The sequence below is a fragment of the Macaca thibetana genome, chromosome 7 (assembly GCF_024542745.1).
Source record: "Macaca thibetana thibetana isolate TM-01 chromosome 7, ASM2454274v1, whole genome shotgun sequence".
NCBI lineage: Eukaryota > Metazoa > Chordata > Mammalia > Primates > Cercopithecidae > Macaca > Macaca thibetana.
The window spans coordinates 33,371,855-33,399,472 of record NC_065584.1 but is presented as its reverse complement, the minus strand read 5'-3'; the positions used below and the strand labels follow the sequence as shown (position 1 = coordinate 33,399,472).

At 53.0% G+C, this 27,618-nt stretch overlaps 2 protein-coding genes across 5 annotated transcripts in view; both read left to right on the top strand.

The window, feature by feature from the left end:
• ISCA2 (iron-sulfur cluster assembly 2) overlaps positions 1 to 27,618 on the top strand; it is a 415,347-nt gene that overhangs the window by 155,853 nt on the left and 231,876 nt on the right. The gene's annotated exons all lie outside the window — the stretch shown is intronic.
• On the top strand, positions 14 to 23,365 carry VSX2 (visual system homeobox 2). The gene is made up of 5 exons (XM_050798849.1): positions 14 to 496; positions 1,763 to 1,847; positions 5,694 to 5,817; positions 20,240 to 20,420; positions 21,232 to 23,365. Exons 1-5 carry the CDS (start codon positions 127 to 129, stop codon positions 21,555 to 21,557), a joined length of 1,086 nt encoding a protein of 361 aa, XP_050654806.1. The 5' UTR covers positions 14 to 126; the 3' UTR covers positions 21,558 to 23,365.

The following is a 27,618-nucleotide window of genomic DNA, read 5'->3' as shown; positions in this document are numbered from 1 at the left end:
CCTTGGGCTCCAGAGCATTAGACACCGGAAGGGGCACCTGGGACCAACTTCGCGAAGCGGGGAGCTCTGCGGGGGGGTGGGGGGAGCTAAAGACCTGCGGCCTCAGCCCCTCCAAAGAACCGGGAGATGACGGGGAAAGCAGGGGAAGCGCTGAGTAAGCCGAAGTCCGAGACAGTGGCCAAGAGTACCTCGGGGGGCGCCCCGGCCAGGTGTACTGGGTTCGGCATCCAGGAGATCCTGGGCTTGAACAAGGAGCCCCCGAGCTCCCACCCGCGGGCTGCGCTCGACGGCCTGGCCCCCGGGCACTTGCTGGCGGCGCGCTCAGTGCTCAGCCCAGCGGGGGTGGGCGGCATGGGGCTTCTGGGGCCCGGGGGACTCCCCGGCTTCTACGCGCAGCCCACCTTCCTGGAAGTGCTGTCCGACCGGCAGAGCGTCCACTTGCAGCCATTGGGCAGAGCATCGGGGCCGCTGGACACCAGCCAGACGGCCAGCTCGGGTAGGTGAGGAGAGGTTGCGCTGCTGCCTGACTGGGGGGCGACGGCCAGGAACCCCGCGCCTTAGGCTCTCGTTTGCTGGACGAGGCCTCCCGGCGGAAAAGTTCCTGCCAGGCCGGGGTCGCCACCCGGCGCCTTGGGCCGACGCACCTGGTGCCGGGTCCCGGGAGGATGCTTCGGTGTCCGCAGGGTTTCCGCCCCAAGCGTTTCGGGCGGCCGCGCAGTTCTCCGGTCCCCGCGTCGGGCCGGGCTCGGCCACGAGACTCTGTTGAGGCTCCACTGAAAACGGGGTTTAGGGATCCGGAGCCCGTGGTGCAGGGTCCCTGGCCGGGTCGGAGGGTCCCAGGTCCGCGGCTCCACTGCGGGCCCAGCCTCGTGGAGGAGCCTCACTCCCCGAGCCCAGTGCTGTTCCGGCTTTGGCCCCATCCCTGGTGTCCAAAGTTGTCTGTTTCCTTCTCGTTCCCCATTCCCAAACCCCGCGTTGGTCAATTGGGGTTTATTTTTCACCCCCACGAGCTGAGACAACCCGGCCATCACGGTAGCCAAAGCGGCCGCCATCCGCTCCCACGTAAGCGCCTCTATATACCGGAGCCCAGAGACGTGCGGGCTCGGGGACCCTGGGTGACCTCCCCGCCTTCTCCCGGCGCTGCTTTCCGGGCGGTGCGTCGCGGCCTGCTCGACCCTCCGATTCTTGTTTGAGCTTGGCAATTCCCCCGATTTTTCGTTGCGTTTTATTTTGTTTTACTTGAAAAGGCAACGAAAACCGGCGCTTCGCAGGCTCTAGGGCCTTGAGTGGGGAGTCATTGTGCCGCCCTGCGAAAAGGACGGTGCCCGGCAGCCCCCATTCTTCTCGGAGCCCAGCTCCCCACGCCTCGGCTCCGCTCCTCGCTCCTCGGGACCAACTTTCTGGCCCGGGGCACTGGGGCTGGCCGCGTAGGGCAGGGCGCAGCAGGGTCGCGAGCGCTGCCGGGGGTCTCTGCGGCCCCCTAAGGCTACCTCGCTCTCTGTTGTCCCGGTCCCAAGTGTGCTGGGGCCTTTGCCTCTCTTACAACGAAATCTGTTCAAAACCTCCGGATTCGGGCCCCGGCGCGGGAGAGGCCAGCCTGAGCTCAGGCATGGGACGGCCACCGGGGCGCCCGATGGCTTCCTGGGGAGACAGAGCAGGTCCCCGCCGCTCGCGGAGGCGGCCCGGGGTGGGGCCCTCGCGGGTTTCGGGCAACGCCGAGCGCGTCCCCCACTCTGCCGCATGTCACTCGCCCGCTTTTCAGATTCTGAAGATGTTTCCTCCAGCGATCGAAAAATGTCCAAATCTGCTTTAAACCAGACCAAGAAACGCAAGAAGCGGCGACACAGGTGAGGCCCCCGCGGCGCTTTCTGTTACCTCTCCTGCCCGCGCACCCCGCTGCAGTCCACCGTTCCGGGCTCGGGTCTCTCGGACCCTATTTTTGCTGACCCCGGATCTGAGGTCTGAGGCCGTGCCAGGGCGCAGACCACGCGTTGTTTGACGGAATCTGCCCGGGGCCTTGGCGTCCGAGCCGTGTGTGCACGATGAGTGGCCGCCGGGAAAGCGGCTCGGTTCCGGCTTTCTCCTCCTTGTGCAGGAGAAAGGAAAGGCTCCAACACAGGCCAAACTGAGCCACAGAGGGGGTGGCGGTCCCCCGATCCCCACACCAGTATATTCCTAGAGCCACACAGACCCCGCGGCGGGCAGATTAGCTCCCACCTCCCGCCAGAGCCGGTGCTTTGCCCTCAGCCTCACCCGCCGCCCCCATTTCTATCCCGGCGTCCCTGTCCTCTCTGCCAACTCCCTAAGCTTTCAGCTCCCACCGTTCTCCAAAGCTGGAGCGATCTCTGCACTGACAGGGCATTTTCTTTTGACTTCTGCTCGTTCGTGATTCCCACCGAGTCGCTTCCCTTTCTTGAGCCTCAGTTTCCTCGTTTGTAAAATGGAGTGGGAGGCGATGTAGACTGGACGGTCCCACCAGCCGTAGCTGGAGTAGGGTAGACTGCATCGGGGTACAGACTAGAAAGGGTTCTTTTGTTTTTGTTTTTGTTTTTGTTTTTGTTTTTGTTTTTGTTTTGTCTTTAAATGGAAATTACTTGCACAAAGTTAAAACTCAATAGATGCCGACAGGTATATCTTGAAAAGTAACCTACCCTTCTCCCCACCCCCGCCCTCATTCCTTTCCGCACCAGTCTCACTGCTACCAGTTCCTTGGGTATTATTTGTAAGGTGGTTTTCAAGGAAATGAAGGAGGGAGAACCAAAAATCTGCCTGCCTTTCTGCGGGTGCCGCTCGCAGATGCTACCCCGGCGGCGCTCACCTCGGAGCTGTTTCCCCGCACCCCACTCCGTCCCCATCAGGTGGGGCTGCCGCAGGCTCTGCGCTCTTTTCGAGACATTTCTCCACTAGGGCGTTCTCGGGCACTCCTCCGACCCACATCCTTTTCTCCCACCCCAATTTGTTCTCAGCCTCTTTGCACCCTCTCTCTCTGCGCTTTTCTATGCTTCGTTCTTCCTTGGCCGTGGGAAACTCATCGTTGATCCCCCAACTCCCGCCTCGCCACCTTTTAAAACGGCCTATCCTGACCCCTCAGGCCCCAATAGGTTTTGGCTTGAATGCAGGTGAATTTGGTTCTCCGGACCTCGGTTTATTCTTTTTTTCCGGCAGCTGTTTGCTTTTGTTTAGTATTGTTTTATTTTAAAAGGAAAAAGAAAATCTTTTTTGGTCTTGATCTTTGGTCTTTTTTTGTTTGTTTGTCTACATTCAATTCATTCAACGAATATTCATTAGAACACTTTTTATGCACCTATCTTACACTGGTCCCAGGGTGGGTAATCCTGTCATCTTCCCCAAGCAGGGGACAGGGATCTTGCAGGGAGGGCAGATCAGAGACCCGCAAAACTGCTCTTGTGCTGGTGCCAGGAGGCGTGGGAGGGGTTCCCATAGCATGGAGAGCCCTGGAAAAGGCAGCCCCAAACCCTGGGTACAGGAATGGGATTTCCGCATCAGGACATCTCACAGTGTGGCACTTAGAGCTGGGTGACCCGTAGCGCAAAGTCCATGTTTAAGGTCTCTGACCATCGGTTTTCACCTGTCACTCTCTTTGCCAGGAACACCTTTGGGGGCTTTGGTGGGTTTTCTTGGGGGCAGAACAGCAACTCAGCAACACCAGGGTATTAACTGCCTAGGGTTTCTATATCTGGCGCATGAAGGGAGAAGGTTATTGGAGAGAGGAGAATGGCTACTGATTTCAAGTCCTTTTTTTAATTAGGAAAAAATACATTTTACTCGAGCTTCTGTCATTTGGGGATTTAGGGTAAGAGACCCTGGAATCTGGTGATGAGAGATGGTCTCGTTTTTATCTCCCAGAAACAAACCAGACTTAAAAGCATTTTTTTGGGGGGGGGACAAAGTAGCCACAGTGACAGTCTCTCGGATTTTGCTCTTTCACTCTACTGGGAAAGCTCAGCTCCTCTTCAGACTGGACACAACAGGAGCCTGAAGGGTCTGGGGTTCTGCATAAACCAGGAACACAGGCTGGGTCACATTATGGGGGAAGTGTGTCAGCTCTGAGGCATGAATTCGGGAAAGTTTGGGAGATTTGAGTTTTTGTTTTGTTTTTGAAGAGAGACTCTCCCAAGTAGAGACTGGGACTTGAATGGTTCTACATGACCTATAATCGGCTCTCCTCTTTGACTGCCTTTGTGCCTCAGTTTCCCTGGTTTTGGAAAGGACTTGCATTTTTTGATGGTTTATTTTGGCGCTCTGTCCATGAGACCTTCAGCAGATGGCAGAAGCGAAAAAGCAGCAGATCTTGAAAATTCTCAAGAATTAACTATGTGTGTGCATAAGCATTTCACATCACCGCCCCCCACCCCCAGAGAATAGGAGAAACGATTTAGAATCAAACCAGTCATTTTCTGTAAAGAGCACAATCTTTCTTCCCTGAATTTTCCCCCGAGATATTAAAGTGGACACCAGCACAAGGAGTGTGTGAAGTTCAAATTTGAACTTTTGGGTTGTGTTAGATGAGGGCGAGGGTACAGCAGTGAGGGATTCTACACCCCTGTGCTGGCGCCAGGGTCTGACCCCAGGGGGCCAGGCAAGGGCTGGTCCATTTCTACCAGTTCAGTTTGTGGACGCTGGACTATATTGCCTGTTGGCTTGTTAATGAGGTTTCAGGATAAAGATCACCCAAAACCTGGTGAAATTAAGGTCTGAAAAGAGAAGAGCTTGTGTCCAGAAGTAGGTGTTTAGCGGTTTATTAAAGAAAGGGGACCTATGAATCCCCTAATGTTGGAGGCAAAATTTTACGGGTTGGGGCATATTTATTTGCCCATTTTCCTAGGATGAGAGAATGTAGCTTTTACCAGATTCTTAAAGCGGTTTATAACACAAAATAGATCAATATGAACTGCTCTGTGGGGGTGGGCAACTCTGCCTGTGGGCGCTTAGGGTGGCCCGAATGGAACCCCCTCCAGGTGAGTGGCTGAGTTTGGAAGTATGGGATGATTGGAAGGTGGTCCTTCCCTTCCCAGCACAGAACAGGAGGGGAAAAGGCTCTGGGCGGTGCTGGGAAGCTAGCAGGTCTGGGTAGTGTTGAGGAAGGGCAGGGGAGGAGGAAGGGGCGCTGGGGTGAGTTGAGGGAGTAGGAGATTCAGTTCTCAGCTGTATAAACACTGAGGTTGAGGCTGCATTTGACCTTCTGGTGAATCTTCTAACTTTGAAAGGCATTTAAAAATTCATCTCTAGTGACTGTGAGAGGGGCCCGGGAAGCTGGTCTGGATGGAGCTGGGCTATTTAGTAATCTGGTAAGCCCTCTTCTCTGTGCTTGGGAGGAAGAGGGGCTTTCTGCTTTTCTAGAATGTCCTTAACAGCCTTTCCCCCAGAGCACCTCCAGAAAGATTCCCAGTGTGAAATGTCATTGAGGGCTGGAATAACATCCACCCCCCCAAACACAGGAAAGGTAGTGTGAGCCCTCAGCCTTGAATAAGACGAGTCCAGAGGGTTAAACTATGAGAGAGAGAGAGAGAGAGAGAGAGAGAGAGAGAGAAAGAATTTGTGTCCTATTGTGCTGAGCCAGCCTGGGGGGTTTGGAGTCTGCCCAGGAAGCACAGAGGAAGGTGGTTCCGTCCTCTCTGAGACAGGTTCTTTTAGTTTCTGGTGTCCTGAGAGTTCGGTTTTGCTCCCCTCAGGACAATCTTTACCTCCTACCAGCTAGAGGAGCTGGAGAAGGCATTCAACGAGGCCCACTACCCAGACGTCTATGCCCGGGAGATGCTGGCCATGAAAACGGAGCTACCAGAAGACAGGATACAGGTAACAGCCCTGAGTCCCTCTCCCCTCCACTCTCCCCTCTTTCGGTGACATCTACCACTACAGGGTTCCAGATGCCCATGACCCCGCCTCCCAGTCCCACTGTGGGCATGTGCTTGCCTGTGATCATGTTCTCAGCCTATTTAAGCTGACCACCTGCCACGTGAGATGGGTGCTGTCGGGGGATGAGAGGCACCCAGTTGTGGCCTGGCTGTTGTTCCAGACTATAGGCTTCCCAGGGAGTATGTCAGACAGACCCTGCAGGGGTGTGGGGATGAGAGATGGAGTACTGGAGGGGCCCCCGGTCCTGGACAGGGTCTCTGTTGAGGCGGAGGTCCCCTTGGTACAGCTAAATGTCTGTTCCAAGGCCAGAGGGGGCTCCAGGCCGCTGGGTGGCTGTGAAGAGGAAAGTGGCTTCTAGTCCTGACCCCAGTCTGTTTCCCTCCTCTCTGCTCCCCTCCCCATGATGAGAGTGTTACCCCTTCTCTTCCTGCTCCCCACCACTGCTTCCACCTAAGGCTCTTTCCTCCCACTCACAGCCCAGCAACTGCTGCCCTGACCTGCTGCTCCTTTTCTTCTCCCCAGACTGGCCCAGGATGTGAGCTGGGGCAGGGCCCTGCAGGTGGCTCACTAAGCCCTCCTCCTCTCCTTGGCAGTTTTGTGGCGTAACCAGCCATTGGTCTGGGCATGTGGTAGGCATGGGGCATCCACTTAGCAGCAGCAGGACCTTGGCAAGTCCAGAGTCCCCTACCTGGGCAGGAGTAGGGCTGTGGAATCATTTCTCTGGGAGAGGATGGAGTCTGGGCAGGGCCTGTATGAGGCAGAAGGAGTGGGGCAGGAGGAACATTTCCAGAAGATTTGGGGTTGTCTTAGCTGATGCTCAACCTTCAGTGAAAGCTGCTCCCATCGCCTGAGCGGTCCAGAGCTAGTTCGCTGTGGAGGCTGGGGTATGTGGGCCAGGGGCTGGTCCTGACTTCCCGGAACTGCTCTGTTCTGCGTCTCCTCCCATCTAGGTCCCTTGTGTCTCCAGGTGTGATATGTGCCTGGGAGGCGGGGGTAGCTGAGTAAGGTGTGTGAGTTGCTCTGTACTCTCTCACTGGAGGACCAGAGAATGTGAAATGAGGCTGTGAGGCCTTCCTCTCCCCTGGAAATCTATTTGGAATTTCAGCCGATGGTTTTAGACATTGACACTAACAATAAGCTCAATTATTCATAAGCAGATTATGTTTGGTGCATTATCCATGGTGGCCTGGACCCATTACCCTCCACCCAATTGGGTTCTAGTGAGGTAAGCCGGGCATTGACATTGAATTGTGTGTGTGCACGTGCGTGCGCGTGTGTGTAACTCAAGCCTTACCCTTCATGGCAGTAACCCCTGCCTGGCCTTCATTAGCATAAAGTTGGCCATTCCAGGTGGCTGCGGCAGGAAGGAGCAATGACAAATCCCCGCTGTTGGCAGGCCCCACATTTGCAGTATTGAACAGAATGAAGGAATAGCTTGTCTCTTGCAGTGGGTTGCCCTAAAATCTGCTTGGTAGATTAGGCAAGGGAGGGCGGATGAGGTGTTTGAAACCTGCTGAGCTCAGGATTTGGGGGCAGGCTCTCCCTCAGCTGTAACTGCATTGCTACAAATGCCCCAACAGGCACATTTAACTTCACAGGGCTTTGTTAAGTTGCTTGGGGGTTGCCTATACGGTGGTATCTGAGGGCAGCAGAACCAGCACGAAGGAGCTTGGGGTGTGGGATGAGGAGAGTTCATCGCCCTGGGACTGTGAGGACCGGCTCTGCAATACGTGGATATCGGAGAAATGAGGGAAGAGTCTCAGAGCCTTTGAGCACCACAGGCCTGAATGCTACCCCCAGAAGCTGTCTGTGAGTTGTCAAGTCGTCTTGCCCCAGCTCAGTAAAGTGGCCTGGGAAAGATCTTGGTGTGCATCAACAGCAGTCACAGTGATCGTTTCCAGAGGAGTTTCCATGTGCCAGGTGTTCTCTTGAATTCACGACGTGCACAGGACAGGCAGGGCGGTACAGTGGCTAGGGTCACTGACTCTGGGGCCAGACTGCCTGGGCTCCTGGCCGGGCTTCACCTCCCAGAGCCCCTCAGTCTTCATCTGTACAATGGGGGTGACAGTGGCACCTGCCTCTTGTGCGGAGGCAATAAGCCATATGTGTGCAGTGTTCAGCGCAGTGCCTGGCACGTGCCCCCGGCTCACTCGGTGTCAGATTTCATCTTATTAAATCCTGGTGACAATCAGGAGCTGAAGACCATGAATTTCCTCTGAGAACTGAGGCAACTGAGTCATAGCCACTTGCCCAGGCCCCATAGCTAGTAAGTGGGAGACACAAGACTCAAACCTAGCTCTGAATCGAAAGCCCACAGACGCACTGCCCGACTCTTCTGTTTGAAGTCTTTGCTTTGACTTGAAGCTCAGGGAGCAGAGGTGATTTGAAGTCAGGCAGGGGACCTGTATCACAGTAAAGATAATCAATGTTTATTGAGTACCAGGCACTGTTCTTAAAAAAAAAAAAAAAAAAAAAAAAGGCCCAAAACTTACTTGTATAACAAAATTATTTTTGTTTTTTTTTGTTTTGTTTTGTTTTTTGAGACGGAGTCTCGCTCTGTCACCCGGGCTGGAGTGCAGTAGCCGGATCTCAGCTCACTGCAAGCTCCGCCTCCCGGGTTTATGCCATTCTCCTGCCTCAGCCTCCCGAGTAGCTGGGACTACAGGTGCCCGCCACCTCCTCCGGCTAGATTTTTTTGTATTTTTTAGTAGAGACGGGGTTTCACCATGTTAGCCAGGATGGTCTCGATCTCCTGACCGCGTGATCCGCCCGTCTCGGCCTCCCAAAGTGCTGGGATTACAGGCTTGAGCCACCGCGCCCGGCCAACAAAATTATTTTTGAATGGGCAAATTCTGTACATGAGTTCAAGAGGGTGAAAAGCAAGTCCTCCCCCTCCCTCTACTAGCAGCCCACCCGTGTCTTTCATTTCCTCACAGAGCTAGTTCATGTATATTCAGCAGAGTCCTCAGAACACCTATGAGCTAGGGGCTATTATTCCCATTTGACAGATGGGGAACCTGAGGCACAGACAGAGGCCAGAGTTGAGTCCCTTTAGACTCCAAAACGCTTGCTTCTCTACCTTGCCTTCCCTCCCCATCATTTCCCCTCCACGTGTTGGCGGCCACTCCTAAGCCAGCCCCCTCCCAGCCCAGCTTTGGGTCAGAAGACTCTGCAGATGAGCTGAGCCAGAAAGGGGAAGTTATTAATGGCTCCAAGTCTGGAGTTAGAAATTCTCGGCCACGCAGTGGCTCAGGCTAGCACTTTGGGAAGCCAAGCTGGGAGGATTTCTTGAGCCCAGCAGTTTGAGACCAGGCTAAGCCAAAAAAAAACGAGACCCTGTCTTGGAAGAAAAGAAAAAGAAATTCCTGGCCAGGTGCAGGGGCTCATGTCTGTAATCCCAGCCTTTTGGGAGGCTGAGGTGGAAGAATTCCTTGAATCCAGGAGTTTGAGCCCAGCCTGGACAACATAGTGAAATCCCCATCTCTACAAAAAAATTTTTAAAAAGTAGCCAAGCGTGGTGATGTACGCCTGTGGTCCCAGCTACTCAAGAGGCTGAGATGGGAGGACCACTTGAGCCCAAGAGGTAGACGCTACAGTGAGCCGTGATGGCACCACGGCACTCTAGCCTGGGTGACAGAGTGAGACTCCGTCTCAAAAACAAACAAACAAACAAACAAAAGCAGAAAGAAATTATCAAGGTGGAGTGGAAAGGTTATTGAACTGGAGATCAGGAACCCGGATTTTAGCTCCAACTCTGACATCTGGTGTGGCAGAGGTTAGGCCACTTCCCATCTGTGAGCCTCAGTTTCCCCGTCTGTAGAAGAAAGAGGTGAGATCCCTTCCAGGGAGGTGCCTCCTGAGGATTCCCCCGCCACAAGCCCCTGGGCTGCCATTGGTGGAATGGAAGTGCAGGGCAGGTGAAGTTTAACAGGCCCAGATGGACCGCTGGGGCATACACCCCTGCCAGGCCAACCCAGGAAACCCCTGCATGTCTGAGGTCTGATGAGAACCTGTGGTGTGGACATGGAAAGACAGACACCCCTACTTCCAGTCTTTGTTTCACCGCCAGCAAGCCAAACTCTGAGTCTGAAATTACTCATTTGTAAGATAATAATATTTTTCCATAATGCTAACTTAGTAAAAATCGTGTTATTGCTGGCATTTATTAAGTACTCACCATTGTCCCAGATATTAAGTGCTTTCCATGCCTCATTTCTTCTCTTTTTCTCTGTCTCTCTTTTTTTTTATACAGGGTCTCACTGTGTCACCCAGTCTGGAGTGCAGTGGTGTGATCTTGGCTCACTGAAACCTCCGCCTCCCAGGCTCAAGCAATTTTCCTGCCTCAGTCTCTTGAATAGCTGGGATTACAGGTGCCCGCCACAACGTCTGGCTAATTTTTGTAGTTTTAGAGAGACGGATTTTTGCCATGTTGGCCAGGCTGGTCTCGAACTCCTGACCTCAAATGATCCATCCACCTCAGCCTCCCAAAGCTCTGGGATTACAGGTGTAAACCACCGTGCCCGGGCTGCCTCATTTCATTTAATCCTTAACAGACAAATTAGTTAGATGTCATTCCTACACCCTTTTCTAGATGAAGAAACTGAGGGGCCGAGAGGTAAAGTAAGACTGGGATTCAAACCCAGTACTCAGCTACTATGACATGAGATCCTGTGAGATAGACATGCATGCCTGTCTATACAAACTGTACTAATGCAAAGAATGGTGATGACAAACCAGTCCCAGCAGAAACGCATGGCGATTTCCTCTGCCTTTGTGTTTGGAGGGTAAACATGTCCTCACTCCACATCTCTCTGGGCTGGAGGTGGAGGATATGGTGCAGTGTTGGGGAAAGAAAAGCTTCTACGTCTCCACGTCAGACTCAGGCACATGGTATTCTACGTGTCTTAAATAAATAAATAAAAAGCTGGTGCCTGTGATCCCAGCACTTTGGGAAGCTAAGGTGGGAGGATCACTTGAGGCCAGGAGTTCCAGACCAGCCTGGGCAACATGGCGAAATCTTGTCTCCACAAAAAGTACAAAAATTAGGAGGTGTGGTGACACATGCTGGTCCCAGCTACTTGGGAGGCTGAGGTAGGAGGATTGCTTGAGTCCAGGAGGTCAAGGCTACAGTGAGCTGTGATCGTGCTACTGCACCTCGGCCTGGGTGACAGAGCAAAATCCTGTTTCCAAAAAAATTTTGTCTTTTAATGCTAGGATATGGCATTCTGAAAGTCCCTGCCAGCTATCAGCCCTGGGAAAGCGCAGGTGGGTTTCCAGACTGACTTAATTTCCTCTGTGGGGTCACTTGTTACTAGAATTATAAGGGCAGGCTACATATATATTCACATGTTTACTCTATTTTTTTTCCCTAAGATGTGCTTGTTATAAAATGCAAACGTTATGGAGCTATGAATGTTCGAAGTGAGCAGAGACTACATGTCACCCCTCTTAGAAGTCTCGTTTATGTTGAAGGCTGAGGTTTAGATTCTCTGCCCAGCACTGTGTGACTTTGCCTCTTTTAAAGTGGCCCCTGCCTAAGGTATCAGGGGGTCATATTCCAGAAGAAGATGGGTGCCTGAGTAGGGAAGGGTTTGCATGGATCTCATCTCAGGATGGTTATTAGAATCACCAGGGCAGATTTTTTTTTTTTTTTTTCTCGGCTCATTGCAACCTCCGCCTTCTGGGTTCAAGCAATTCTCCTGCCCCAGTCTCCTAAGTAGCGGGGACTACAGGTGCATACCACCACGCCTGGCTAATTTTTGTGTTTTTAGTAGAGACAGGGTTTCACCGTGTTGGCCAAGATGATCTCAATCTCTTGACCTCATGATCCGCCCTCCTCGGCCTCCCAAAGTGCTGAGATTACAGGCATGAGCCACCAAGCCAGGCTTCAGGACAGATTTTTAAAACGCCCAGGGGCTCCCCCTGTGAACACCCAGCAATTCCGATTTAATTGGTTTAAAATCAAACATCTTCGGCAGGGCGGGGTGGCTCATGCCCGTAATCCCAGCACTTTGGGAGGCCGAGGCAAGTGGATCACTTGAGGCCAGGAGTTCAAGACCAGCCCGACCAACATGATGAAACCCCCATCTCTATTAAAAACACAAAATTAGGCCGGGTATGGTGGCTCACGCCTGTAATCCCAGCACTTTGAGAGGCTGAGGTGGGCAGATCACCTGAGGTCAGGAGTTCAAGACCAGCCTGGCCAATATGGTGAAACCCCATCTCTACTAAAAATACAAAAATTAGCCGGGCATGATGGCAGATGCCTGTAATCCAGCTACTCAGGAGGCTGAGGCGGGAGAATAGCTTGAACCCGAGAGGCGGAGGTTGTAGTGAGCTGAGATCACGCCATTGCACTCCAGCCTGGGTAACGAAACTCTGTCTCAAAAAAAAAAAAATCAAACATCTTCATGTTGCCATATGTATGCTTTTAAATCTCTCTAGGTGATTCTGTGTGCAGTGAATGTAAACACACTGGATTGGAGGCTCGGGAGAGGGGTGTTTCTGTTCTGAGTGGGTTAATATGAGTGGAAGAAAGTGGCGTTATGGGTGGCAGGGGGTTGGGGTGAGGAAGGAAATGGCCTGTTAGTGCTCAGGCAGGAGGCTGTCTGGAAATGTGGTCGGAGCTGCCCCCTAGTGGGCAACAGAGGCTGCAGCAAGACTCCGCTTTTCTGAGCCTTAGGCTGGGCTGCACAGAGCGTAAGGCTGCACAGAGCGCGCTGAAACAAACCGTGGCTGAAGTGCTGAGTGGGTGCAGAGTGTGAAACCCTTAAGTTACGCCAGCGATGATCCCAAATTCATCAGCTTCCAGCCAGAGGGGAAGAAAGAGACTGGGTGAATGTGATGGACGCTCACCCACAGCATGGCCGACAAAGCCGGGCCTGATGGCATGTGACAAGATTGCAGGGCAGGGCCTGGGGTAGCGAGGAGACCAGAATGTGCAAAGGGTATCTGTCATGCACAATATCTCCTTTAGGAGGTATTTAGGAGGGCGATCCTGGAAGGACTGCAGAGGGTCTCCTGGGAGAGGATTGAGGGCATGTTATCTGGTGGCGATGCCAGGGCGGGAGCTTGCAGGACAGCAGCTATGTGATGATGCAGAGACAAGAGGAGGCGTGAGGCGTGGCCTCGGCTGTTCCTGCTGATTGCACACGTAGAGAAAGAGCTGACAGGGTTGCCTGGCCTGCTAGCTGTGCCTTTGCATCCACTCGGCAAGAAGTCCTTCCCTGGGCCCAGTCCACCCTTGGAGGCACAGGCACATTCTGCGCCGGCTGTGGAGGCACCCGCCAGACAGCTGTGGACAGCCACAGATTTCCACATAAACTGGGCTTTCTTTTTATTTTTCTTTTTTCTTTTTTTTTTGAGATGGAGTCTCCCTCTGTCACCCAAGCTGGAGTGCAGTGGCATGATCTCGGCTCACTACAACCTCTGCCTCCCGGGTTCAAGTGATTCTCCTTCCTCAGCCTCCCGAGTAGCTGGCACTACAGGCACACGCCACCATGCTCAGCTAATTTTTGTACTTTTAGTAGAGACAGGGTTCCACCATGTTGGCCAGGGTGGTCTTGATAGCTTGACCTTGTGATCCGCCTGCCTCGGCCTCCAAAAGTGCTAGGATTACAGGCGTTAGCCACTGCGCCTGGTCATCCTGAGCTTTCTGATTGCTGCTGGAGTATCGCTGCTGATAACTCTGAGGAGAAATGTATCAACAAACCTAGGCCTGGCCAGGCGTGGTGACTCACACCTGTAATCCCATCACTTTGGGAGGCCCAGGAGGGCAGATCACCTTGAGGTCAGGAGTTCGAGACCAGCCTGGTCAACATGGTGAAATCCCATCTCTACTAAAAAGACAAAAATAAGCCGGGCGTGGTGGCAGGCGCCTGTAATCCCAGCTACTTAGCAGGCTGAGGCAGGAGAATTGCTTGAACCTGGGAGGCAGAGGTTGCAGTGAGCCGGGATCGCACCACTGTATCCCAGCCTGGGTGGCAGAGCAAGACTCCATCTCAAAAAAAAAGGAAAAAAGAAACCCAGGGTCATTCCCAAACTGAAAGGTCCTCCCAACTCACTTTGTCCTGGGACTCCAAATCTGGTGGCCCTGGGTGTCACTTTGGGCCCCTTTTCAGGCCCCTGGCACCCTGACTGAAGTATAAGGCAGGGCTCTGGTCCTCGCTGGCACCTTGACACACGGTCTCCTGAAGAGTTTGGGACCAGACTTCCGTGTGAGAGGAGCAGTCCCTTCTAGAAAGTGAGCGGTCAGGAAAGTGAGTAAGAGAGGGATCAAAGGAATATTTTGGGTTTGTCAGAACCAACAGTCCACGTAGAAAAAGGAGCGTAAATGCTGAGAGGAAATATCAAAGGTGGGAGATAAAATGACATGGTTTCATGTGAATGGTATCCTAGAACATTTGCTAGAAAGCAAAGCTTGTTGCACATCTGTCCACAGAATTCATCAAGCATTAGGCCAGTGTGTTTCAGCTCTTACTATGTGGCAGGCATTTCCCACATACAGTTTAATTTTCACCAGAAACCTGCAGAGAGGTGGTGTCACAGGACAGGTGACACCTTAATGGGAAGCTCAGAAAGGTTAAGAAATGCACTCGACCGGGCGCGGCGGCTCACGCCTGTAATCCCAGCACTTTGAAAGGCCGAGGCTGACTGATCGCCTGAGGTCGGGAGCTCAAAACCAGCCTGGCCAACATGGTGAAACCCCGTCTCTATTAAACTACAAAGTTAGCTGGGCATGGTGGCAGACACCTGTAGTCCCAGCTACTTGGGAGGCTGAGGCAGGAGAATCACTTGAACCTGGGAGGTGGGTGGAAGTTTTGGTGAGCTGAGATCGCGCCATTGCACTCCAGCCTGGGCAACAAGAGCAAAACTCCGTCAAAAAAAAAAAAGAAAGGGAGGGAGGGAGGGAGGGAGGAAGGAAGGAAGGAAGGAAGGAAGGAAGGAAGGAAGGAAGGAAGGAAGGAAGGAAGGAAGGAAGGAAGGAAGGAAGGAAGGAAGGAAGGAAGGAAAAGAAGAAATGCACTCATAGCCACAAAGGCACCTAGAGGCAGAGCAGAAATCCCCAGCCTAGGGCTTCGAGCTGCTGTGCCACAGTTCACTCCCGGTGAGTATGGGCGCTGTGTGGGTGTTCCCCTGTACTGGAGCCTTAAGGGCTTGGGATATATTAGAAACGTGGGGAGAGGCCGGGCACAGGGGCTCATGCCGGTAATTCCAGCACTTTGGGAGGCCAAGGTGGGCAGATCACACGAGGTCAGGAGTTCTAGACCAGCCTGGCCAACATGGTGAAACCCTGACTCTACTAAGAATACAAAAAATTAGCTGGGCGTGGTGGTGGGTGCCTGTAATCCCAGCTACTTGGGAGGCTGAGGCAGGAGAATCACTTGAACCTAGGAGGCGGAGGTTGCAGTGAGCCGAGATGATGCCAGTATACTCCAGCCTGGGCGACAGAACGAGACTCTGTCTCAAATTAAAAAAAAAAAAAGAAAAAAAAAAAAGAAATGTGAGAAGAGTTTCAAGGACACTGGTGTTTAGCTCTCCAAATGCCTAAGGGGGAACTAGAGGCTATCTGTATTGAATATACAGCCAAAGGTTGGATCTGTCTTCCCCTCCTCCTGGATTGTTGTTATTATTATTTGTCAGTCCAGCCTTGAAGGGCATGTGAAGGAGGCCAGAGGGGCAGGTAATGCCATAGATTAACTTGCCTTCCGGGCAGGCTTCCATTTATTTTCAGTGCCTCTACCAAAAACTGACACTTATTGAACACCTTCTGTATGACAAGCACTGATTTTAGGCACTCACTTATTTCATGTAATCCTCCAAACAACCCTGAAAAGTGGATATTCTTATCTTTCATTTGGAGACTGAGACTGAGAGAAGTCAAGTAACTTGCCCAAAGTCACACAGCAATTTTTCAGAGCTGGGAATTCCAGGTCAGGACTGGCTGGCCTCAATGCTTCTTGTAAATATTTCAGTTCTATATACAGGCTGGTGGCTTCCAGGCAGGGAATAGAAAGGGACATATACAGAGCGGTTAGGGTTAATTCTAATTCCTTGTTCACTTCCCTCCAAGGCACCATTGCCACAGCATCCTTGCCAACTGTCTTAGAAAGAAATTGTTTTGGCCGTCCAGGTTTCCTCCATAAATTGGAGCAGCATCTGGTCGTCACAGAGAGCTAGGCATTCCAGGAGCCCATAAGTGAGGGTCTGGATGACTTCTGGTTTGAGCGACCAGCTGGCACCGGCTCCCCTGGGAGAGTGTCTGTGGGCAAAGTCTGATCTACGGATCAGCCAGATATTCATTTGCCCAAATCAGGAGACCCAGGAAAACGGTTCTGTTTATAGGCCCCAGAGATGATCTGAATCCCGAGTCTGCACCCCCTTCTTTAGTATCCTAAAAATGCTGTTTCCATCTGAGAACCTGCTCCATCTCAAGCATGGGTATTTGTGGAACTCCTGGGGAAGCCAGGGCAGTGCACCTTGCCAGGTATCCACACTGGGTGGGTGGGGGCATCTCTGTTTTTTTATATTCCACAATGCCTTCTCCAGAATCCCTAAGTCCAAATTGCACTGAAAACAGAACAATCTTTTATAAATTTGGCATCAAAACTCAGTGATGGCAAAAACCGGACCAGACCTTACGGAATTTATTTATTGTTCTTAGTGTGAACATGTACATAAATGCTTTGCTGAGAAATGGAAGCTGATGGGTTTGATCATGAGGTGCTGCTGCTGCAGGACATTATGTTACTGTGGTTTATGCATCACATCTTTTTTCTTAAATCCAAAACATTCTCCAGTCTGGTTGTACAGATACCAGTTGAGGGGTTGTGGCCTTGTTTTATTAGGTTGGTGCAAAAGTCATTGCGGTTTTTACCATTGAAAGTAATTACTTTCGGCCAAGCACAGTGGCTCACACCTGTAATCCCAACACTTTGGGAGGCCGAGGTGGGTGGATCACCTGAGGTCAGGAGTTCGTAGACCACCCTGACCAAAAACGTGAAACCCTGTCCATACTAAAAATACAAAAATTAGCCGGGAGTGGTGGCAGGCATCTGTAGTCCCAGCTACTCTGGAGGCTGAGACAGGAGAATTGTTTGAACCCGGGAGGTGGAGACTGCAGTGAGCCGAGATCACACCACTGCACTCCAGCCTGGGTGACAGAGCGAGACTCTGTCTCAAAAAAAAAAAAAAAAAGAAAGTAATTACTTTCAATGGCAAAAACCGCAATGACTTTTTGCACCAGCCTAATATAATGCACTGTATTCAAGCAGGACAGACTGTCTCCCGACCAGGAAGTAGGTGGCTTCTTATATTCATGGACCAAACCTCCCCAGTCCTCTGTGGTCACACTTGGTGTCTGGAATTCCATCACCAGGGGATTCATTCTTTGCTGTCTTCTCTGAGAGGTGGATAAAACCGGGAGTCATACTTTTTTTTTTTTTTTTTGAGACAGAGTCTCGCTCTCTTGCCCAGGCTGGAGTGCAGTGGTACGATCTCGGCTCACTGCAACCTCCATCTCCCGGGTTCAAGCGATTCTCCCGCTTTAGCCTCCTGAGTAGCTGGGATTACAGGTGTGCGCCACCATGCCCGGCTAATTTTTGTATCTTTAGTAGAGATGGGGTTTCGCCCTGTTGGCCAGGCTGGTCTCGAACTCCTGACTTCAGGTGATCCACCTGCCTCGGCCTTCCAAAGTGCTGGGATTACAGGCGTGAGCCACTGCGCCAGGCCGGGAATCATACTTATATGTGGATTAGTCCTTTCAGATTTTTCCTCTGTGGGAGAAAGCAGCTTGCAGCAAGCAGGTATGCTAAGGGGAGGGTGATGGGGCAGGATTGAGGCCTCAGACAAACCGCAGGCCCCGGGTAGGACAGCTGGTCGGGCACACATCCTGCAGCACAGGCCCGCAGCACTGGGGAGATCTACACTCGGCATGGAGCCAGGCCGGGACGCAGGCCCAAGTTAGCCCAGCTGGCATTGCGCCCCTCTCTCTTCAGGGCACGGAGGACAGCCATCTAGCGGCCTTCGAATTACACAAACCTTTTCCTTGGCGGTGGTCTCCCAGGGCGGTCAGATCTGGAGCAGGCAGAGGCCTTGCACCTGCGCTTCCCAGTCCCCCAGTTCTGCGCGGGAACTGCAGGTGCCAAACCCGGTGGCAGCAAAAGTGCTGCCCGAATAGGGACGGCGCCACTCGGGGTGGGAGAGGCCGGGGGCATCTAAGGCCGTGTCGCTCCCATGTTTAGAGGCTCCCAGTTATTTACAAATGAAGAAAGGCCAGAGGGCACGCGTTTGGGTCAACTTAAAGGTGCGCGTGCCCAGGGCAGACAGTGTTCTGTGACCTCCGTGGGGGATGCGAGGCGGGCGGGCCGCAGCGCCCCCTGCCGGGGGTGGCCGGCCTCGCTCCGCCACAGACTCCGGGCCGCCGGCGCTCACTCCGCCACCTGGCGGCGATGGCGGGAACCGCAGGAGCGCACTGATCCCCGAGCCCCGCCGGCCCCAGCTCGGGCTCCCCAGGCAGCGAAGGGTTAAGCTGTCAGCGGCGCGATGTTAAACAGGTGTCAAAGGCGCCCCATATATCTGCAGATTGAAATCAAATTCTTTGCCGTATAAAAAGATAAATTACCCAGGCGCTGCCGCGCGTCCCACTCATCACGCCAGCGCCAGACGGCAAGCAATTTTTTTTTTTAATGTGCTAACGACCTAATCAAGCAATCAAGTCGGAGGAGATTGCAGCGTGACCCGGGCAGCCATCTGCCGCCGAGCCCGCATGCATTTCCGCGCCGCGCGGAGCGGGGACCGCGAGGGGCTGTCGGGGGGAAGGGGGAAAATCCTAAACAAATTAACACCCAATTTTCCCCGTCTAATTAGTTAAATGAGAAGAGTTGGGGGTCCCCGGGGGAGCGGGGGCGCTCGCGGCGAGGCGAGCGCTGCCTCCCCAGCATTAATTAGTGCGGGTCAATGCCGCGGCTCCCAGGAGAGCAGCCGCTTTAATTTCCCGTGATATTTCAGTGCCTGAGGCCCATCGATTCAAACTGAAATTAACTTATTTTTCAATCAGCCCAGGGCTGCCCCTGGGGCTGACTCTTCTTTTGCCGCCTCCTGAATAGAGCTGGAGCAATTTTTCATTAAAAGCTGATACCTCGGCCGCGGGGGAGGGGGCCCGGAGGGAAGGGCGGGGCCGGCCCAGACCCAGGCAAGGAAATCGGGAGGAAATGAACAGATTTCCCGAGCCCACCTCGGTCCTCCCCCTCGCCGCCCCACTCCCTCCACTTCCTTGGGGCGACTCGCTGTCTCCGGGGTCAGAGCCTTTACGGGCTGTGAGGGGCGAGAAGGCACCGGCCAGGCTTGGGGCCCACCAGTTCCTTAAGAGCCTGGACCTCCTTGGCGGACAATGCAAGGGGCTCTTGGCTCTGTCAGCTGCGGGAAATCTCCGGAAAGCTTCTTTGGGGGACCAAGAAATCTTCCCTCCCTAAACCTGGCAGGGATTCTGGGATCTCTTCCCAGAATGGGCTAGAGTGCTGCAGACACCCCAGGGTACCCCACTGTCATTCAGACCCTGCACCAATCAGCTTTGGGGCCAGAGACACATTCACTAGTGCTTCCTCCGCCCCCACTCCATCCCAGATCCCTCCTCCCATTTGCTCCTCAACCCTGGAGAATGTCTTCATCCCTGGCCCATCGCCCCCAGATACCATTCAGAGTTAGGCCCGGAGCTGTGGGGAGCAGGTACCTGGAGGGCACATGTGGCTTGGCAGAGCTTAGCTGGGACAGGGCAGAGGAGGGAGGCTGACCCAGGCCTCCCAGGGGAGTCTCCCTCCCTGACTTCCCAGCCTCCCTGATACCTGGGTGAAGTGCCCCTAAGACTGTCCCCTGCCCTTTGTCCCTGATCCCCCACTCACCTGCAGCCCTCCTGGATGGTTCTGGCTCTGGGCTTCTGGCAGAGAGGAAACCCTGAGCCAGAGACACTGCTAGTCCAGTGCTGGGAGAGGAATTTGTCCCTCTGCAAATCAGAAAAAAAGATTTATATGCTGGAGGTGTGAACACATGCAAGAGAACCATCACTGGCTGAGCAGTCTTCTCATCTGCAAACAGCCGATGACACTGGGTCCTGTGCACCTGTAAGACTCTGTCCGGGAGGCATCCACACCCCATCTCCCTAGAACTACCCACAGTATTCTTATAAGACTGATGTCCTCCTTCTGAATACTCTCTGAGCCTGGAGGAACCCAGGGGGCACCAGGGAGTGGGCGAGCTTAGGTTAAGGACGCCCTGCTGGAGAAACCTTCACTCCAGGCCTACAAGGGGTAAGGGCCTTGGGCCCAGCACTTAGAACAAGCCTCTGACCTGTTCTGTGCACCTGCAGGTCTGGTTCCAGAACCGCAGAGCCAAGTGGAGGAAGCGGGAGAAGTGCTGGGGCCGGAGCAGTGTCATGGCGGAGTACGGGCTCTACGGGGCCATGGTGCGGCACTCCATCCCCCTGCCCGAGTCCATCCTCAAGTCTGCCAAGGATGGCATCATGGACTCCTGTGCCCCGTGGCTACTGGGTAAGAGCCCGCACCCTCCTTGGGGCCCTGCCCCTGCGGTGAGGAGAGCGGGCTCCTTGGAGAAGGGGACAGAGTCTTGAGGCAGGGGGACTTGGGCCACAGCAGCCTAGCAGGAGAGAAGCTCTTCGAAGCAAACCTCTTGTTCTACTTTGGGGGACTCAGAGCACGGTGGGCCTGGGGCCTGGTATCTGTCACTTGCACTGGGTGCCAAGAACTCTTATCATGAAGGAGTCCCTAACTGTGGATTATTTTGTCCCGTGAGAAAGGTGTGGCTGTTGCCCTGGGGTCTGTACCCTCCTCTCCCCTCGTCCAGAGTTGGGTTTATGGTGAACAAAACAGCTTTCCTTGGGGGTTGAGAGGACCCCTATGTCCCTCTGGATGCCATTCTGCTTTGCCCAAAGGACTCTGTCCCCCAAATCTCTCTACTTTCTGTCTTCCCCACCTGCCAACTTCCCCACCTGCCCTCTGGGCCTGTATCTGAGAACAGCACCAGCTTCTCTTGGGGTTCTAAGATCTGGAATCCCATGGGGGAGGGACAGGGGAGCATGTGCTGTGGCCTGGAAGGGACAGAACAGGCCACCTGAGGCCCAGGTGCCCAGGGCCTTGGCAGGGGGAGGTCCTCCACAGGACTGGCGACCCATCTCCCTGTTCCCTGACCCTGGCCCAGCCCTGGGACTTGTGTGACTGCGGTGTGGGAAGTAAGGCTTTCTGCTCGTCCTTAATTCTGGCCTCTCTCTATCTTTGCCGTTTTCAGTTCAAGATGGCTTTCCCAGGCGCTTTTCTAAACCCGAATACCAACAATTCTTTTTAGGGATGCACAAAAAGTCGCTGGAGGCAGCAGCCGAGTCGGGGAGGAAGCCCGAGGGGGAACGCCAGGCCCTGCCCAAGCTTGACAAGATGGAGCAGGAGGAGCGGGGCCCCGACGCTCAGGCGGCCATCTCCCAGGAGGAACTGAGAGAGAACAGCATTGCGGCGCTCCGGGCCAAAGCTCAGGAGCACAGCACCAAAGTGCTGGGGACTGTGTCTGGGCCGGACAGCCTGGCCCGGAGTACGGAGAAGCCAGAGGAGGAAGAGGCCATGGATGAAGACAGGCCGGCGGAGAGGCTCAGTCCACCGCAGCTGGAGGACATGGCTTAGGTCAAGGCGCACTCAGATGCCGGAGCCCCAAGACTCTACTCTCCTCGGAGCCTGTGGTGCTGGGAGGTGCTCTCTGAGGCAAGGCCCAGGCCTGGCCTCTGCCATCCTCCCTGTCCCCCACAGGTCCTCCATCACCCCTGGTGGCTGCAGGCACCGCTGGGTTCTGACTCTGGACCATGCTGAGACATCCCTCATCTAGTTTTGACCTCTCCAGCATCCCAGCCTCAGAAGCCTTCTTGCTGCCCACAACGTCCCCTCAAGCCCCTTTTCTCTCAATCCCTTTGCAGCGCTCACTGATTTTGGCCACCCTTCGCTCTCTGTTCTCTTGCTTTGAAGAGCCTCCTTCCCAGCTCTACATTCCGCTCTGCCCATGCCTAAAGCCCACTGCTGCAAATGCATCGTGCATTGCCTGCCACGGCTGTGACACAGACGGAGGACTGGAACTGCAGCTCCAGCATCCTGAGCACCCCAGTCCTCAGCAAAAATCTCCCAACTCAGCCTGTTCCTTCCTGCAGACCTGGCTGGGCCTGGGCGTCTGCAGTGTGAAGACACTGTGCAGGCCCAGCCTCTGCCCCACCCGTCAGTGGAGTCTAGATGGCAGGCTACATTTGGGAAGTCTCAGCCTGGGCCCCTCAGCCACCCTTGGTCTCATGCCCTGCCATAGTCACCCTTAGGAACCCACCCTCTCCACACCCAACCTGTCCCACTGGCTCATCCCAGCACAAGCACCTACATGGCATGTGGCAATGTACGCTGTGTGCCATGAGTCCATGTCCTATGCCTCACAAATGCTGTGGCTCACTGCACTGTGCAGGAGTCCAAACCTTCTACCCTGGGTCCTCGGGCCCCTGAGCCTGAGTCCTGAAGCATCTCGACTCTCATGATATGCTGCCTGTGACCTTGACTTGCTGTGAAGGCACCCTTCCCCCACAGCTCCTTGTGAACTATGAGTTTGCATGTGCCCTGCTTTGAACAACCCAATCTGGCTGGTAAATGACATCTAGGAAGGCACAGGCCTGGCCTCAACTAAGCAGCAAAGCCTGGAGTCGGCCTGGGGCTATGCATATGCATTAAAGGCCTGCTGGAGAAACCTTCACTCCAGATAGACAGGGGGCTAAGGGCCTAGGGCTGAGCACCTCTCAGAGAAAGCCTTTGACCTGTTCAGAAGGATAGGAAAAAGGCTGGAAGGAAAGGAAAGCAAGGCAGAAAGCCAGGAGTAAGCCCAAGATAAGCTGCAGGACACACGCTTTCATGCCATTGTATGCCAGGAAGCACGTCCACTAGACTAAAACACTGTAACGTGATGGAATAAGGAGCTGGGGCTTCTTTCTGCTGGCTGATGGGTGGACCTGTTAGTACAGTGACCTCTCTGGCCTGGCCTTTTACATTCGCATGAGCAATGGGAGCATACAGCTCTGTTGACCTGCCCAATCCAGATTCCCAGGCCAGGCTCCCGACCCCATCCACCCATCCACCACCCCACCCACCTTTGCAGGGAATACCTCGTTAGAGAAAGGCCTGAGTGTGTGTTGCAACTTTAATTCCACATTAAAAGTTGATTTATTCTTCATTCTATTATGGAGCTTCCCTCCCCCAACCCCAGTTCTTCTTGTCTTTGTCCCTGTTGGTTTGAAGTGTTAGACTATAGCCCCTGGTGTGTAAATATTGTACATAGAGTGAGAAGAAAGAAACTTGATATTGAGGTGTTTGAAATATGAAACTGTAATAACTTCTAGGTATTCGAAACCTGTGATTTCTGTGCCATTTTCTGTAAAGATACAAGTAAGAATAAAATTGACTTAAAAATAGCAGGGGAGGAATCCAGGAGTCCACTGTGGGTGGGGAATGGTTTGTGTTCCGTGTGTATGGGTGGCATAAAAAGTAAATCTACAGCTGGGCATGATGGCTCATACCTATAATCTCCGCACTTTGGGAGGCCAAGGTGGGCAGATCACTTGAGGTCAGGAGTTCGAGACCAGCCTGGCTAACATGGCGATGCCCTGTGTCTAGTAAAAATATAAAAATTAGCCAGGGGTGGTGGCACACACCTGTAATCCCAGCTACTCAGGACGCTGAGGCAGGAGGATCGCTTGAACCCAGGAGGTGAAGGTTGCAGTGAGCTAAGATCATGCCATTGCACTCCAACCTGGGCAACAGAGCAAGACCCTGTCTCAAAAAGAAAAAAAAAAAAAAAGGTAAATCTACAAGTTGATTTTTAGGTCAAAAATACTGGGTTCCTTTTTTTAAAAATTATGCTAATTGTAGGAGTACAAGTGGCCTACGTCTCTCCACAGAGCTGATACCATACCACCCTTCAATGACATTCATCACCATGACATGGGATCGGCCTCCATGTTCGACACAACCTAAATGTCCCAATGATCCATAGTTCTTACCTCTGACTCCCTCCTACTCCCCACACAGTAGTTGGCATTTGCCTCTTTCCTTTGGTACTGATTTACTGGTAACTCTGTTTCCTACCACCCTCTGCGGAAGCCTACAGCCCACCTTGGCCCCCAAGAGAACTCCCTTCCTTTTGTGCACACCTGTGCCCTTCCACATCTTACCCTCAACCTAAACAACAACAAACGAAAAAGGTAACAGTATCTGGAATTGAAAGCCAGACAGATGATGCTAAATCCTTGCCAAAGGGAAGGAGAGTCAACAAGAGAAACAGCTCGAGGAAGACCACATGAAACTGTCTGCAGACGGCTGTGACCCACTGACTTGATGATGTGCTGGATGGAATTACGAGATGAGAGAGTAGGGTGAGCAGATGAGACAGGCTGTATTCGAGCTTTGGGCTCAAGGAATCTCGTAAGATTGTTTCAAATTGGCTTAGATGTGAACTCCCTCGTGGATGAGGTTTCTGGCAGCCCATCAGCAAAGGAGAATGACAGGAGGTCAGCAGTCTTAATACCCTGGATTGGACCCAGATGTGGTCCTCGCAGACCAGGACCCTGAGGGGCACACGTAGGAAATCTCCAGCTCCTGTGTGGGGACGGGAAACAGCCATGAGCCCGGCTTCAAGTCCTGCCATGCCAGGCTGCTCCCAGGCCTTCCCCGTCATGTCAGCCCCTGCAGGATTCATCCTCGGTCTAGGAATGCCTTTCTCTCACCCTGTCCTCCATCAACCCTCCAGGAAGTAAACCACCTGTCATCCTTCCAGTCCTCTCCCCTCCAAAGCCCTCCTGGCCTTCCAAGAAGAGTGTATTTATTTACTGATTTATTTCTTTTTGAGACAGGGTCTTGCTGTTGTTGCTCGGGCTGGAGTGCAGTGGTGTGATCACGGCTCACTGTAGCCTTGAGCTCTCAGATCAAGGTGCCCTCCCATCTCAGCCTCCTGAGGAGCTGGGACTGCAGGTGTGCATCATGCTGGCTAATTTTTAGTAGAGATGAGGTCTCACTATGTTGTCCAGGCTGGTCCTGAACTCCTGGGCTTAAGCAGTCCTCCCATTTCAGCCTCCCAAAGTGCTGGGATTACAGGAATGAGCCACTGTGCCTGGCCAGCAATAGTTTGTAACCTCTGTTCTCTGACATCACTTGGGACAATCCTGATTATGGCATTTTCCACATTGCGTTGTAATTTTTTTTTTTTTTTGAGATGGAGTCTCACTCTGTCGCCCAGGCTGGAGTGCGGTGGCACAATTTCGGCTCACGGCAACCTCCGCCTCCCAGGTTCAAGGGATTCTCCTGCCTTAGCCTCCTGAGTAGCTGGGAGTATAGGCGCATGCCACCACACTGGGCTAATTTTTGTATTTTTAGTAGAGACGGGGTTTCACCATGTTGATCAGGCTGATCTCGAACTCCTGACCTCGTGATCCTCCTGCCTCAGCCTCCCAAAGTGCTGGGATTATGTAGTTTTTTTATTTACAAGTCTATCTTTCCCATAAGACTGATTTCTTCAAGACTGGGGCTACATCTTACTCTTCTTTTATTCCAGGACCCATCAAAGGGCCTGACCCTCAATCCATTATTGAATGCATGGATGAACGTTCTGCCTATAACTCATCATTTATTCAATAATTTAAAAATAATGACTGAGCATCTATTATGTATCAGGCAGTGGGGCAAGGCACTGGGGATATAGCAGTAAACAAAGCAGTCCCAAATTCTCTGTTTTTTTTTTTTCTTTTTGAGACAGAGTCTTGCTCTGTCATCCAGGCCGGAGTGCAGTGGCACGATCTCAGCTCACTGCAACCTCCGCTTCCTGGGTTCAAGCAATTCTACCTCAGCCTCCTGAGTAGCTGGGATTACAGGCATGTGCCACTACATCTGGCTAAATTTCTATATTTTTCATAGAGATGGAGTCTCAAAATCCTGACCTCAAGTGATCTGCCTGCCTTAGCCTCCCAAAGTGCTGGGATTATAGGCGTAAGCCACTGCGCCTGGCCCCAAGTTCCCTGTTCTCATGGAACTTACAGTCTGGAGGGAAAGACAGCATTTAAGTAACCATACAAATAAAATATAAAATTGCAAATGTCTTGTTAACTTGGAGGCACGCTATAAGAAACTATGAAAGCTAGGCCGGGCGTGGTGGCTCATGGCTGTAATCCCAGCACTTTGGGAGGCTGAGGCAGACGGATCACGAGGTCAGGAGATCGAGACCATCCTGGCTAACATGATGAAACCCCGTCTCTACTAAAAATACAAAAAAAAAAAAAAAAAAAATCAGCCAGGTGTGGTGGCAGTCACCTGTAGTCCCAGCTACTTGGGAGGCTGAGGCAGGGGAATGGCGTGAACCCAGGGGGTGGAGTTTGCAGTGAGCCAAGATTGTGCCACTGCACTCCAGCCTGGGAGACAGAGCAAGACTCCACTTCAAAAAAAAAAAAAAAAAAAAAAAGAAACCGTGAAAGCATCTAATAGCATGACCTGATCATCTGTGGGCCTTGGGCCAGGGTGTTTACCCACTGAGCCTCTCTCACTGAGCCTCTCTCTCTGTGTTCTAAAATGGAATAGTAACATCTGCTCTGCCTGTTATGGCTTTGAGTTTCAAGGAAAAAGTGAGGACGTGGAGAAAGGCACTGTACAGCACAAAGGAAAGGTGGCAGGGCCAACGCAAGCCTCTCAAACCCAGGGGGCATCCTTGGCAGCTGCCTCACCCTCAGGTAGGCCTAGGGGACAACTGGGACACTCAGAGCCTTGGGAGATAGCAGAAATCCTCTTGGATGATCACCTCAGGGGATTTGCCCGGAGGAGAAGCAAGCAGTTCTCTGCACAAGGAAATGCAAATAGGTTTACAAGTAATCGAAGAGGGGAGAGGCTGGACAGGAAAGGAAGGCCTGGACGGCCAGGCCCAACTGAAGCAGAACAAAGAGAGAAGTCCTGTTAGGTGCTGACTATACCCCAGGAGTGTCTTATTCCCTCTGACCCTGACACCTGGCTCCTGGAAGGGAGATTTTATTCCAGGCTCTGCAGGGCTAACAGGCTGCCAAGAGATGGCTGCATGCACCAAGAACAGCAGCAGAGCTACAGGGACAGGAGGGGCTGGTTTATGAGGACTGCGGGAGCTGGTGAGCAGGCCTGGCAGGGAAAGAAGAGGAAGAGTCTGGCTGGGGGTAGGAGAGTGGCAAGCAGGGCTGGTGACAGCAGGGGAGCTTCTGAGGCCAGTTCTATGGCCTGGTGAGAGCAGCTGCTACAAGAAAGAGGGACTCAATCTCAGGGATCGCTGGGACCTGGTCCCAGCCTCCTGATGGCCCTCCAGCCTCCTGTGTCTCCTGCACCCAACAGCTCACTGGGGCCTTGAAGTCTTTCACCTACTGCAGTGCCTTCCCCACCTCTCTTCAGAGTGTGGAGCTGCGGCAGCCTGGCCCATAAATTTCAACAGAGGTACCATACTAATGTCAATGTCAATAAGAGGTAACACTGGGTGAGGGGTTTCTTAGTCTGTTGTGTGGCTACAACAGAATACCATGGACTGAGTAATTTATAAAGAAAAGAGAGGCCAGGAGCGGTGGCTCAAGCCTGTAATCCCAGCACTTTGGGAGGCCGAGATGGGTGGATCACGAGGGCAGGAGATCGAGACCATCCTGGCTAACATGGTGAAACCCCATCTCTACTA